Below are 15,911 nucleotides of genomic sequence, written 5' to 3'. Positions count from 1 at the left end.
GGTTTAAAAGGCATGTGCATTGGAGGTTTAAAAAGCATGTGCACTGGTGGTTTAAAAAGGAATGTGCACTGGAGGTATAAAAGGAATGTGCACTGGAGGTATAAAAGGAATGTGCACTGGAGGTATAAAGGAATGTGCACTGGAGGTATAAAAGGAATGTGCACTGGAGGTTTAAAAGGCATGTGCACTGGAGGTATAAAAGGAATGTGCACTGGAGGTTTAAAAGGCATGTGCACTGGAGGTTTAAAAGGCATGTGCACTGTAGATATAAAAGGAATGTGCACTGGAGGTTTAAAAGGCATGTGCACTGGAGGTATAAAGGAATGTGCCCTGGAGATATAAAAGGAATGTGCACTGGAGGTTTAAAAGGCATGTGCACTGGAGGTATAAAAGGAATGTGCACTGGAGGTATAAAAGGTATGTGCACTGGAGGTATAAAAGGTATGTGCACTGGAGGTTTAAAAGGCATGTGCACTAGAGGTATAAAGGAATGTGCACTGGAAGTTTAAAAGGCATGTGTACTGGAGGTTTAAAAGGCATGTGTACTGGAGGTTTAAAAGGCATGTGCACTGGAGGTTTAAAAGGCATGTGCACTGGAGGTTTAAAAGGCATGTGCACTGGAGGTTTAAAAGGCATGTGTACTGGAGGTTTAAAAGGCATGTGTACTGGAGGTTTAAAAGGAATGTGTACTGGAGGTTTAAAAGGCATGTGTACTGGAGGTTTAAAAGGCATGTGCACTGGAGGTTTAAAAGGAATGTGTACTGGAGGTTTAAAAGGCATGTGTACTGGAGGTTTAAAAGGCATGTGTACTGGAGGTTTAAAAGGCATGTGTACTGGAGGTTTAAAAGGCATGTGTACTGGAGGTTTAAAAGGCATGTGTACTGGAGGTTTAAAAGGCATGTGTACTGGAGGTTTAAAAGGCATGTGCACTGGAGGTTTAAAAGGCATGTGTACTGGAGGTATGAAAAGCATATGCAGGCGAAAACGCCAATTGTTTTACAGGCAAAATCCCATAAATCCTATGTGAAAGCAGAATTAGAGTAGCGCACATCATCACTACCTGATTTGTTATACGGCTGATCTCTGTTCATCTTCTCAAAGCATTTGTATTGACCGTCGATGATCTTCTTCCTCTCCTCCTCCTCCTGACTGACCCTGGGGCTGACTGGAGTCTCCACAGTGGGCTCTAGCAGACCATGAGGAGTCACCTTCTGGCTGTCTGGAGTCTCCACAGTGGGCTCCACAGACCCTGGCTCTAGCAGTCCATGGGGAGTCACCTTCTGGGGAAGAACCACATGTAATGGGACAGAAATCATAAAGAAACAAACACAATACAGTGTGAGGATTTCTACTTGTCAACAGGGAACAGTGATTACCAAGACACAGATAGATGGAATACAGTGTGAGGATTTCTACTTGTCAACAGGGAACAGTGATTACCAAGACACAGATAGATGGAATACAGTGTGAGGATTTCTACTTGTCAACAGGGAACAGTGATTACCAAGACACAGATAGATAGAATACAGCGTGAGGATTTCTACTTGTCAACAGGGAACAGTGATTACCAAGACACAGATAGATAGAATACAGCGTGAGGATTTCTACTTGTCAACAGGGAACAGTGATTACCAAGACACAGATAGATGGAATACAGTGTGAGGATTTCTACTTGTCAACAGGGAACAGTGATTACCAAGACACAGATAGATAGAATACAGCGTGAGGATTTCTACTTGTCAACAGGGATCAGTGATTACCAAGACACAGATAGATAGAATACAGCGTGAGGATTTCTACTTGTCAACAGGGAACAGTGATTACCAAGACACAGATAGATGGAATACAGCGTGAGGATTTCTACTTGTCAACAGGGAACAGTGATTACCAAGACACAGATAGATAGAATACAGCGTGAGGATTTCTACTTGTCAACAGGGATCAGTGATTACCAAGACACAGATAGATGGAATACAGTGTGAGGATTTCTACTTGTCAACAGGGATCAGTGATTACCAAGACACAGATAGATGTAATACAGCGTGAGGATTTCTACTTGTCAACAGGGAACAGTGATTACCAAGACACAGATAGATGTAATACAGCGTGAGGATTTCTACTTGTCAACAGGGAACAGTGATTACCAAGACACAGATAGATGGAATACAGTGTGAGGATTTCTACTTGTCAACAGGGAACAGTGATTACCAATACACAGATAGATAGAATACAGCGTGAGGATTTCTACTTGTCAACAGGGAACAGTGATTACCAAGACACAGATAGATAGAATACAGCGTGAGGATTTCTAGTTGTCAACAGGGAACAGTGATTACCAAGACACAGATAGATGGAATACAGCGTGAGGATTTCTACTTGTCAACAGGGAACAGTGATTACCAAGACACAGATAGATGTAATACAGTGTGAGGATTTCTACTTGTCAACAGGGAACAGTGATTACCAATACACAGATAGATAGAATACAGCGTGAGGATTTCTACTTGTCAACAGGGAACAGTGATTACCAAGACACAGATAGATAGAATACAGCGTGAGGATTTCTAGTTGTCAACAGGGAACAGTGATTACCAAGACACAGATAGATGGAATACAGCGTGAGGATTTCTACTTGTCAACAGGGAACAGTGATTACCAAGACACAGATAGATGTAATACAGTGTGAGGATTTCTACTTGTCAACAGGGAACAGTGATTACCAAGACACAGATAGATGGAATACAGTGTGAGGATTTCTACTTGTCAACAGGGAACAGTGATTACCAAGACACAGATAGATGTAATACAGCGTGAGGATTTCTACTTGTCAACAGGGATCAGTGATTACCAAGACACAGATAGATAGAATACAGCGTGAGGATTTCTACTTGTCAACAGGGAACAGTGATTACCAAGACACAGATAGATGTAATACAGCGTGAGGATTTCTACTTGTCAACAGGGATCAGTGATTACCAAGACACAGATAGATAGAATACAGCGTGAGGATTTCTACTTGTCAACAGGGAACAGTGATTACCAAGACACAGATAGATAGAATACAGCGTGAGGATTTCTACTTGTCAACAGGGAACAGTAACAGTTATTATATAAAGACAGATCAATAACTAATAGAAGTAAAAAACGGGTGAAAAACATGTAGAAAACACTTCAGACAACATACAGAATGGGTCGGCAGGCCTAGAGTTGTTCCTGATCAAGAGCCCAGAGTAGGAAAACCTCCTGGCTCTAGTTATGGTTTTAAACATATCAATGGAATAATAACCAGGAAACACAACAGACCGACAACAGAAACAGAATAAGGATTAGGAATAGTCTGACTAGAGCTGTTGGGGTCTGGTCTGCACAGCCAGGGTGCGCTCCTAATGGCACACTATTCACTAAAAAATGCAATACTTTAGACTAGGGCCCATAGGGTTCTGGTCCAAAGTAGTGGACTTTATAGGGAATATGGTGCCATTTTGGATGCATTGCCTGTCCCAGACAGACCTGTACTGTTTTGTCCATTAATCAATTGAGAACGAATCAATCTCCAATTACCTTTAATTTTTCCTTGGAGAACGTCAGACATTTGGACCAGGTCTTATTAATGAAGGGACTTTGGACCCAATTACCAGATTCATCACAATATTTTGACACTTTTCCTGCAAAAAAAGAAACAATTCATGGTAATTGTTAGTGATATAATTTCAGCGATGAGTAATGGTGATTTGGCAGGTGCTGAATCCATCATCAATCCATCCCTGAATCCATCATTGTCATATGAAGCCGCTGCTATAGCTACACTGACTGGACTGTAATATCAACTGTAGAGGCAATAGTTACCCACGGGGCACAGATGTCAGTTCAACAATTAGTTTTGAATTTGGTTGAGTTGTCAACTAACGTGAATTCAACGTGAAAATAACAAAATATTTCACTATGTCATTAGGTTAGAAGCTGGATGAAAAAAATATGAAATGCCTTTACATTGATGATTTTTAAAAAATCCTATCAGTTATAATTTTTTTACGTGACTTGGAAACAACATTGATTCAACCAGTTTGTGCCCTGTCGGTAGTTTTTTCTCTCTCATTTTGCTGTCATATAAATGTTATTTGTACAGCAGATTGCCCCTTTAAGTGTTAATCTGTTTGTCCTCATTACTCAATTGAGCATCACTGCATTCCATAACACTGAGAGCCAGCTCCTTGTCATTCAACTAATTCACCACCAAAACTAGAAAACCACTTAAGATATAAGTTATGGGCATCACATAACACTTTAATATACCAGACTTGGGGAAACTCTTCCCTGCTCTAATCACTAAAGCGTGAGTTGTATCTCCTGTTGGATAATGACTGAGATCACGATGTTCCCTGTCTGTAAGCACGCTAACCCAGCAGCCTGTCCTCGCCCAGCAGCTAATCAACGGTTCGGTACATAAAACCCAGCTGAGCTATACAAGACAGCTTGCTTCAACCGAACAAAAGAAGAGTGAAATAATTAGATAAACTGTTGCATCACTAGTGATTAACAATCTATATACTCTACACTCGTTAGTCAAACTCTCATTGCAGTCATTGTGTCACTGGTCAGATTGGTCAGTAAAGTACCTGTATTCAAAAAGCATCTCAGAGTAGGAGTGCTGATCTAGGATAAGTTTTGCCTTTTAGATCACATTCCATAAGAGTACATGGACAGGGAAGGACCTGATCCTAGATTGATGTTTGATACAGATCTAGGACCAGTTCCCCCCTGTCCATATAATCTTATTCAAGCAAAACTGATCCTAGATCAGAACTTGAGTGTAAGATGCTACATTATCATTCCTATAGAGACTATTGGTCAAAATGATCTCTATAATCTACCTGTGGCCTGGCCAATTCCCTCTGCAGAAATCGGATTATTTATCAGTGTGCGGTCTTACCAGTGGTGTCCAGGCCGGGGTAGTCTGGGCAGTTCTGTGTGGCATAGGTCCCCACCGGAGTCTCGTCCCAACATAACAAGCCATCCCACATACGACTACAGAACACACCTGCGTCAGGGAGAATTACTTTTTAATATCTTTAGCTAATTGTTCATTAATAACACTTCAGGCTACCTCCATATTGCTGAACCATGTGTTAACGATTCATGTCTAACCCTATTATTTACAGTACCAGTCAAAAGTTTGGACACACCTACTCATTCAAGGGTTTTTCTTCATTTTTAATATTTTCTAATATTTTCTACATATAACAGTGAAGACATCAAAACTATGAAATAACACCTATGTAATCATGTAGTAACCAAAAAAGTGTTAAACAAATCAAAATACATTTTATATTTTACATTCTTCAAAGTAGCCACCCTTTGCCTTCATGACAGCTTTACACACTCTTGGCATTCTATCAACCAGCTTCACCTAGAATGCTTTTCCAATAGTCTTGAATGAGTTCCCACATATGCTGAGAACTTGTTGACTGCTTTTCCTTCACTCTGCAGTCCAACTCATCCCAAACCATCTCAATTGGAATGAGGTCGGGTGGTTGTGGAGGCCAGGTCATTTGATGCAGCATTCCATCACTCTCCTTCTTGGTCAAATAGCCCTTACACAGCCCTTACACAGCCTCCTCTGCAGCAGAGGTAGCTCTGGGTCTTCCTTTGCTGTGGCAGTCCTCATGAGAGCAAGTTTCATCATTATCGCTTGATAGATTTTTTGACTGCACTTGAAGAAACTTTCAAAGTTCTTGACATTCTCCATATTGACTGACCTTCATGTCTTAAAGTAATGATGAACTGTCGTTTCTCTTTGCTTATTTGAGCTGTTCATGCCATAATATGGACATGGTCTTTTACCAAATAGGGCTATTTTATGTATGCCAACCCTACCTTGCCACAACACAATTGATTGGCTCAAATGCATTAAGAAGGAAAGAATTCCACAAATCAACTTTTAACAAGGCACACGTCTTGAAACTCCCCATCCCGGATCCGGGATCGTGAATAAAGCCTCAGGCTCATTAGCATAACGCAACGTTAACGATTTCTGAAAATCGCAAATAAAATGAAAATAATGCGCCTACTCTCAAGCTTAGCCTTTTCTTAACAACACTGTCATCTCAGATTTTCAAAATATGCTTTTGAACCATAGCAATTCACTAATTTGTGTAAGAGTATGCTAAGCTAGCTTAGCATTTTGAGTAGCATTTAGCACGCAACATTTTCACAAAAACCAGATAACCAAATAAATAAAATCATTTACCTTTGAAGAGCTTCGGATGTTTTCAATGAAGAGACTCTCAGTTACATAGCAAATGTGCCGTTTTTCCTGAAAGCGTCGTGTAGGAGAAATCGCTCCGTTTTGTACATCACATTTGGCTACCGAAACGAACCGGAAATTCAGTCACCTACAACGTCAAACTTTTTCCGAATTAACTCCATAATATCGACCGAAACATGGCAAACGTTGTTTGGAATCAATCCTCAAGGTGTTTTTTCACATATCTCTTCATTGATATATCGTTCATGGAAGCCTGCTTTCTTCTCTGAATTCCATGGAAAAATACTTGCAGCTGAGTTTTGCGCACCAATTTCGGCGCAGGACACCGGGTGGACACCTGGTAAATGTGGTCTCTTATGGTCAATCTTCCAATGATATGCCTACAAATACGTCACAATGCTGCAGACACCTTGGGGAAACGACAGAAAGGGCAGACTCACTCCTCTCGCATTCACAGCCATATAAGGAGACAATGGAAAACGGAGCCTCAAAAATCCTGCTCATTTCCTGGATGCCGTCTCATCTTGGTTTTGCCTGTAGCTCACGTTCTAGGGCACGCACAGAGAATATCTTTGCAGTTCTGGACACGTCAGAGTGTTTTCTTTCCAAAGCTACCAATTATATGCATAGTCGAGCATCTTTTTGTGACAAAATATTGCGCTTAAAACGGGCACGTCTTTTTATCCAAAAATGATATAGCGCCCCCAGAGTTTCAACAGGTTAATTGAAATACATTCCAGGTGACTACATCATGAAGCTGGTTGAGATAATACCAAGAGTGTGCAAGCTGTCATCAATACAAATGGTGGCTACTTTGAAGAATCTAAAATATATTTTGATTTAACACTTTTTTGGTTACTACATGATTCCATATGTGCTATTTCCGAGTTTTGATGTCTTTATTATTATTCTACAATGTGAACATTTTTAGAAATAAAGAAAAACCCTTGAATGAGTAGGCGTGTCCAAACGTTTGACTGGTACTTTCCATTTGAGACATTTAGCAGATGCTCGGTGCCTTTAGTACTTTCCATAAAAGCAGAGATGCTCCAACCATTTAGCTATGGTAGATTTATAGGCCTTTATCACTGCATTTAAGTCGTTTATAGGCCTATATCACAGCATTTAATTATTTTATAGGCATTTATCACTGCATTTAAGTATTTTATAAGCATATATCACAGCATTAAAGTATTTTATAGGCATATGTCACTGCATTTAATTATTTTATAGGCATTTATCACTGCATTTAAGTATTTTATAAGCATATATCACAGCATTTAAGTATTTTATAGGCATATATCACTGCATTTAAGAATGTCATAGGCTTATATCACTGCATTTAAGTATTTCATAGGCATTTATCACTGAATTTAAGTATTTTATAGTCATATATCACTGCATTAAAGTATTTTATAGGCATATAACACTGCATTTAAGTATTTTATAGTCATATATCACTGCATTTAAGTATTGTATAGGCATATAACACTCCACCCCATTAGTCCATTGTCGACACATTCCCATCTTGTCAGCAAACAAGTTTTCAAGATATGTAACATTCAAAATACAGAAATTATCTCCATATGGCGCATTTTACATCATATGGTGCTGTGTTCTATATTAAATAATGCAAAATGTATCATACAAGATTATTTCTGCATTTTGAAAGTTATATACTATCTTGAAATCTTGATTGGTGACAAGCAAAACATTTTGGGACTATGTCAGCAATGGTCTAATGAAACAAATACCAAAAGATAGTACCAGCATTTATATTACCTATAGCATCAATGGAGCACTGATTACACATCCATCCACTAAGATTTACTTACGCAACAAAGGTCATAGCATCAACACTAGTGCTATCTCAAAGATTAATGGTAATCAGATTAACTCCCAGTAAGTAGTGTGATTAGATTAAAGGGGCAATCTGGGATTGGTACATCCATTTTTGTACTTTTAAATGAGTGATTTGTGCTTCACCTGTGATGTTGTGCTGCTGGTCTCGGCTGAACAGCTCAAGACATTTGTATTGACCCTCGGTCATGGTCTGCCTCTCGTCCTCTATTATGGCCAGGACAGGCCTGAGAGATGTGTCTGGGCCAGCAGGCTCAGAGCTGGACTCCCCGGCAAGAGTTCCGCTCTGCAAAGACACAGCAACAACTTCATCTTACCACAATAGAGCTATTTAACATCTAAGTGACTGGATAGTGATGTATGTGTATGTTGCACCTAGTCTGTGCTGCCCTGAAACTAATTGCCCTGCGCTGAATCAATTTGTATTGTGTTGTGACAATATTGGCATGCTTGTTCTTCAGCAGTCAATGTGTAATGATCTAGAATGAGTCCTAGAATGAGTTGTTCTCTTTCTATGGTATACTATTGGAATTGTGAGAGCGATTTATTGACAGTATAGTCCCACATGAACTTGGGGCGGCAGGTAGCCTGGTGGTTAGAGGCAGGTAGTCTAGTGGTTAGAGGCAGGTAGCCTAGTGGTTAGAGGCAGGTAGCCTAGTGGTTAGAGGCAGGTAGCCTAGTGGTTAGAGGCAGGTAGCCTAGTGGTTAGAGGCAGGTAGCCTAGTGGTTAGAGGCAGGTAGCCTAGTGGTTAGAGGCAGGTAGCCTACTGGTTAGAGGCAGGTAGCCTAGTGGTTAGAGGCAGGTAGCCTAGTGGTTAGAGGCAGGTAGCCTAGTGGTTAGAGGCAGGTAGCCTAGTGGTTAGAGGCAGGTAGCCTAGTGGTTAGAGGCAGGTAGCCTAGTGGTTAGAGGCAGGTAGCCTACTGGTTAGAGGCAGGTAGCCTAGTGGTTAGAGGCAGGTAGCCTACTGGTTAGAGACAGGTAGCCTACTGGTTAGAGGCAGGTAGCCTAGTGGTTAGAGGCAGGTAGCCTACTGGTTAGAGGCAGGTAGCCTAGTGGTTAGAGGCAGGTAGCCTAGTGGTTAGAGGCAGGTAGCCTAGTGGTTAGAGGCAGGTAGCCTAGTGGTTAGAGGCAGGTAGCCTACTGGTTAGAGGCAGGTAGCCTAGTGGTTAGAGGCAGGTAGCCTAGTGGTTAGAGGCAGGTAGCCTACTGGTTAGCGCGTTGGACTAGTAACTGAAAGGTTGCAAGATTAAATCCCTGAGCTGACAAGGTAAAAATCTGTTGTGCTGCCCCTGAACAAGGCAGTTAACCCACTGTTCCTAGGCTGTCATTGAAAATAAGAATTTGTTCTTAACTGACTTGCCTAGTTAAATAAAGGAAAAATGTATTTTTTTTTAAATTCATGCTTATAGCAATAGATGAATAGGGTATCATTCTGTGAGTGTCCCAATGCTGTACTTGAAACGTGCGTTGACATGGTTACAGATGACTAGCATACAAGAACCTACAAATTCTCTATCGATAGTTTTGTCAAACTGTGGTTGACTCATTCATGTATTCCTCCACACAGTAAAATGCCTTTGAGAACTCATAAAATAATTAAGAAAAAGGGATAGATTTTTTATATGTAGAGGACAAGAGCGTCTCTCTGATCCTGTCTGTTCTCCTATTGTGTGGTTTGGAAAAAAAATCTTTAAAAACCATGGGAGCTCGTCTCGTCTCCAACGCTGATGTAGAGAACACTTCACTGCACAAAGACGAGAAGGAAATCAAGATTCAAATAGCATCTGTGTCCAATGTGTCGTCGTGAGTGTGACTCATCTCTCCTAATATTTCTACAGAGAATTAAGCCACTCAAGCATTGGGCTTGTCATTTCTCTCTCTCGCTCTCTCTCTTGTTCTCTTTCCGCTTCCACACTTTAATTAATTATACATAAATATTAACACAATAGCTTGGAGAGATTTGCTTGCAAACACCTCCCACCCGCCCTAACCTCCTCCCTCCTTTCTCTCTTTTTTAATTACTTTCATCTCTTCCCGTTGAACTTTTGGAGAGTTCTTTTCCTTCTCCAGGGAATAGTACATCAGTTACCTGACAATTCAAAGCATACTGAGCTACAGACACAAACATAAAAGGAAGGGGAGTTTTTTTTTCGTCTGAGAGAGTTTTCGGAATATTGACGATGTCCCATGTAGCAGTTTAGCAGCCGTACATATGATGTCACTCCAAACGTTGAAGTAAATGACGTCATACATACGACCACCAGGCCACCACCAATGTCAGCTTTAAAGGTCCAGACAGTGAGTAAACCTCACCTGTACACAAATGTCCTTCCTCTATCCTTTCCTCCACGCATCTTGCTGAAATAATAGTTACTTCAGAAGCTTAGAGTAAAGCTTCACTGGACGCAAAGACAAGTGCATGAACATCAGCCAGATTAAAGAGATCAGCATGAATTCGATTTACCTTTTACACTCAGCCAGGCAGACAAATGTAATTTAATTACATGGTATAAACACTTATCAGCAGCCAACTTATCATCAGGTGAACATTTTATTTCACATCGACACTGATGAATAGAAGACCAAATAGACAAGGGTATTATTATCAGTACAAAGGTATTATTATCAGTACAAAGGTATTATTATCAGTACAAAGGTATTATTATCAGTACAAATGTATTATTATCAGTAGAAAGGTATTATTATCACTACAAAGGTATTATTATCAGTACAAAGGTATTATTATCAGTACAAAGGTATTATTATCAGTACAAAGTTATTATTATCAGTACAAAGGTATTATTATCAGTACAAAGGTATTATCATCAGTACAAAGGTATTATCATGAGCCAAAAACCTGTTGGTGTAGCGATAAAGCAGTTCAACAATACAAGTAAGTGTCCCGACAAACATGCTAAATAAAACGTCTAGAATCCATTTTGGTGACAAAGAAAACTCATTTCTACATGCTTTACCTACTTTACCTCGACATGCTTTAGCTACTTTACCTCTACATGCTTTACCTACTTTACCTCTACATTGCTTTACCTACTTTACATATACATGCTTTACATGCTTTACCTACTTTACCTCTACATGCTTTACCTACTTTACCTCTACATTAATAACCTACTTTACCTCTACATGCTTTACCTAATTTAACTCTCCATGCTTTACCTGGACAAGCTCTACATGCTTTACCTACTTTACCTCTACATGCTTCAGCTACTTTACCTCTGCATGCTTTACCTACTTTACCTCTACATGCTTTACCTACTTTACCTCTACATGCTTTAGCTACTTTACCTCTACATGCTTTACCTACTTTACCTCTACATGATTTACCTACTTTACCTCTACATGCTTTACCTAATTTACCTCACCATGCTTTAACTACTTTACCTCTACATGCTTTACCTACTTTACCTCTACATTGCTTTACCTACTTTACATATACATGCTTACATGCTTTACCTACTTTACCTCTACATGCTTTACCTACTTTACCTCTACATGCTTTACCTACTTTACCTCTACATGCTTTACCTGGGCTGTTTACAAACAAAACCAAAGTGTGCGCAACTTTGGGGCAGGACAGATGAGGTTGGCTTACAATCAAAAGATTATTGACAACATCTAAACCATATTTCCTCTCCAAAACTTAATTGAAAACATCAATAAAGTTACCCAATATGCACTGTTGTTTCTCAAATACATTGTTACAGTTGTTGGTTAGCTAGCTGGTCCAAAATAGGGAGGGATTGTGAAACTACTTGTGTTTTTTCCTTGATTTACGTTGGCCATTTTGTCGGTTTTACTATCTAAAGTCTTCCATATTGCCAAATCTCCTCATCTGCTTGCATGCGTGTCCCCTATTAAGGTGTTTTGGTACTTCCATTATGCACTATGCTTTTCTGTACGCTTACTGTTCCACAGGTCAATATAGTCTACCTGTCTAAAGGTCTATCTTGCCCTCTATCCACCATTCATAGTGACAATAGTGGTAGGTGGATCGTTTGTCCATATCTGCAATCGGCTAACTAGCAATCATACCACAGATTAAATCATTCACATCTGCACAGATTTTCAATATAAATCCACAAGATAGAAGAGTAGCTGATAGGCAGGGGAGAGGCCAGTGTGTCATTGTGCTTGGATTTATTTATCTGTATGTACGATTTTTACTGCTCTAAGGATATAATTATTGTTGATAACCTTATTTACTATTATGTAGTGATTTCTTGTTCACTCTTTATGAGGTGCGCACTGCACAGAATACCATAAGCATTTTCACTGAATTATCACAGTGACTTATTGTAATATTTGTTCATGTGTCAATGAATCCCGTGAGGGATTGGTTGCCAATCAATCAATCAATCAATCAAATGTATTTATAAAGCCCTTTTAACATCAGCCGATGTCACAAAGTGCTATACAGAAACCCAGTCTAAAACCCAAACAGCAAGCAATGCAGATGTAGAAGCACGGCGATTTGACACTAAATAAAATAGGCTACCTGTAGGCTACCTGCGCACATTCATCCACTCCACTCTAATATAATTCCAGCATCCAAACTGCGCCACAACCTTTTGATTAATGGAAAGAGACAAAATGCCCCAAAAATCAAAGAGTTTAATGACATTCAGAGATTGCCAAACCAAGCCTTTGATACTGAGTAGGAAGGGATGTATTTTCAGCTTGTCAAGAATGAACATTCTCTACTTGATTGTGGTGTTGGAAAAACAAACATGACGATAAGCGCTCGAAGTCGGTAATCGTTATGCAGTTATTCATTGCTTATTGGATGTGTGTGGTGCATTTGCACAGAAACCAGTTAGTGGAAAATTTGTTTCATATATTTTTTAATAATTATAAATATAACATCAAGATTTTAAAAATCTGATTTCCCCCTAGTTGATTATTGTTTGAAGCTGGCTTTGATCGTAGTGTAATGAGACAGGCAGGGAAAGTGAGCTCATCCCCCCTCCCTTAGTATAGTCATGCATAAGTAAAAACACCTTAAAACAAGACATGGTATTACAAACTGTAATTACACAAATGTTCTAACAAATTACCATTATACATAAACCCTTTGCATCTCATGAATAATAAATGAGTCTGATATCTGCTGCCTTGAGTTTCATGATCATAAAGTAACAAAAGGCAAAGACAGTGGCATTTGTGCTATAAGGTTTTTATAACTGGTTTTCCATGCCAGCTGACCATTGGGTTTAAGTAAAGTATGATGAGGGTTGGCAAACAAGTGGGGATGCATCCAGCAAGCATGCTCACTAACTCACTCACTCACTCACTCACTCACTCACTCACTCACTCACACACACACACACACACACACACACACACACACACACACACACACACACACACACACACACACACACACACACACACACACACACACACACACACACACACACACACACACACACACACACACACACACACACACACACACACACACACACACACACAGACAGACAGAGACACAGATACACACCAGCCAACCAGCCTCTGCCATTCATAGAAAGTATCTGCAGAGCGTCATGGCTGAAAGATCTTCTGGCTTTTAGGTCATCCATGCCTCTAGTTGCCAAACTGAACCAATTAGTGATTGACGGATTAGTGAACTACATCAAATTCATCTCTGTGATTTTCTCTATGCGTTGAAAACCAGCACAGCAAAACGTATTGCAGTCTATCTAGTACTTTGAGACAATGCATGGTATTTTATCAAGTTAAAACACATTTACAGAACAAATCCTGTACAATTTGGTAAAAAATTACAGTAATATATAAATTGCATTACAGTAATAAACACAGCAAAAAGTAATCTAACAACAAGTATTTACAGTACCAGTCAAAGTTTTGGACACACCTACCCATTCCAGAGTTTTAATTTATTTTTACTATTTTCTACATTGTAGAATAATAGTGAATAAGTCCAACCTATGAAATACACATATGGAATCATGTAGTAACCAAAAAAGTGTAAAACAAATCAAAATATATTTAAATTTTTAGATTCCTCAAAGTAGCCACCCTTTGCCTTGATGACAACTTTGCACACTCTTGGTGTGCAACTTTGCACTCTTGATGACAACTTTGCACACTTAGCTTAATGAGGTAGTCACCTGGAATGCATTTCAATTAACAGGTGTGCCTTGTTGATTTGTTGATTTGTGGAACAGGACATTTCAAGAACTTTGAAAGTTTCCTAAAGTGCAGTCGCAAAGACCATCAAGCGCTATGATGAAACTTGCTCTCATGAGGACCGCCACAGGAAAGGAAAACCCAGAGTTGCCTCTGCTGTAGAGGATACATTCAGTAGAGTTACCAGCCTCAGAAATTGCAGGCCAAATAAATGCTTCACAGAGTTCAAGTAACAGACACATCTCAACATCAACTGTTCAGAGGAGACTGTGTGAATCAGGCCTTCATGGTCAAATTGCTGCAAAGAAACCACTACTAAAAGGACACCAATAAGAAGAAGATACTTGCTTGGGCCAAGAAACACGAGCAATGGACATTAGACCGGTGGAAATCTGTCCTTTGGTCTGATTTCAAATTGAAGATTTTTGATTCCAACCGCCGTGTCTTTGTGAGACACAGAGTAGGGGAACAGATGATCTTCGCATGTGTGGTTCACACCGTGAAGCATAGAGGAGGAGGTGTGATGGTGTGGGTGCTTTGCTGGTGACGCTGTCAGTGATTTATTTAGAATTCAAGGCACACTTAACCAGCATGGCTATCACAGCATTCTGCAGCGATACGCCATCCCATGTGGTTTGCGCTTAGTGGGACTGTCATTTGTTTTTCAACAGGACAATGACCCAAAACATACCTCCAGGCTGTGTAAGGGCTATTTGACCAAGAAGGAGAGTGATGAAGTGCTGCATCAGATGACCTGGCCTCCACAATCACCCAACCTCAACCCAATTGAGATGGTGTGTATGAGTTGGACCGCAGAGTGAAGGAAAAGCGGCCAACAAGTTCTCAGCATATGTTGGAACTCCTTTAAGATTGTTGGAAAAACATTCCACGTGAAGCTGGTTGAGAGAATGCCAAGAATGTCTTCACTATTATTCTACAATGTAGAAAATAGTAAAAATAAAGAAAAACCCTTGAATGAGTAGATGTGTCCTTATTTTTGTTTATGAGAAGCTGAAGATGTACTCACCACCATGAAAGATATCAAAAGCCAGTAGGAGCTTTTTAACCCCATACTGTCTGGTCCCAGCCAAGTCTGTGGAGACAGAGAAGAGAAGGGAAGAAAATCATTATAGCGGAAAATTGGATTAACAAACAAAACCAGGTTGTTGTCTTGAATCACGATTAGGCAGCCTTGAGGGTTGAGAACAGCACAACATTCTTTACTCTTGAATACTAATATACTGCAACAGTGGTTCCCATATTGACTGTTCCGGGGATATTCAAGTTTTCCCGGGTTGTGGTGTGAGTGTGAGGGTGTGTGTGTGTGTGTGTGTGTGTGTGTGTGTGTGTGTGTGTGTGTGTGTGTGTGTGTGTATGTGGGGAGGGGGGGGTGTTACGGATACAAGTATCCTGTGTGTGTATCCTGTGTGTGTGTGTTTCTTTTCTCTCCTTCTCCCCTCACAGGTGAAAATCATCACTCCCCAATCAGTCACCAATCATCAATCAGAAGACACACCTCCTCCTGTTCCCTACCCAATCACAGTTCCTTTCCCTTGGTTTAAAAACTCTTGTCAGGATTTTGCGCTAGAGCTCAATCTCTCTGTAAATGCCATG

The 15,911-nt window shown here is 40.1% G+C and overlaps 1 protein-coding gene across 1 annotated transcript in view; it reads right to left on the bottom strand.

The window, feature by feature from the left end:
* Positions 1-15,369, bottom strand: part of calcr (calcitonin receptor) — a 74,962-nt gene extending 59,593 nt beyond the window's left edge. The window contains exons 1-5 of the mRNA XM_064979829.1: positions 15,325-15,369; positions 8,252-8,411; positions 4,931-5,038; positions 3,562-3,665; positions 1,061-1,211 (exon numbers count right to left, since the gene is read on the bottom strand). Coding sequence (XP_064835901.1) covers positions 1,061-1,211; positions 3,562-3,665; positions 4,931-5,038; positions 8,252-8,411; positions 15,325-15,369 — 568 coding nt within the window. The remainder of the gene's footprint in view (positions 1-1,060; positions 1,212-3,561; positions 3,666-4,930; positions 5,039-8,251; positions 8,412-15,324) is intronic.
* Positions 15,370-15,911: the final 542 nt, after the last annotated feature.

Source organism: Oncorhynchus masou, chromosome 12 (genome assembly GCF_036934945.1).
Source record: "Oncorhynchus masou masou isolate Uvic2021 chromosome 12, UVic_Omas_1.1, whole genome shotgun sequence".
NCBI classification, from domain to species: domain Eukaryota; kingdom Metazoa; phylum Chordata; class Actinopteri; order Salmoniformes; family Salmonidae; genus Oncorhynchus; species Oncorhynchus masou.
Note: the sequence above shows the minus strand (reverse complement) of the source record. Positions and strands in the feature narration are given on the sequence as shown.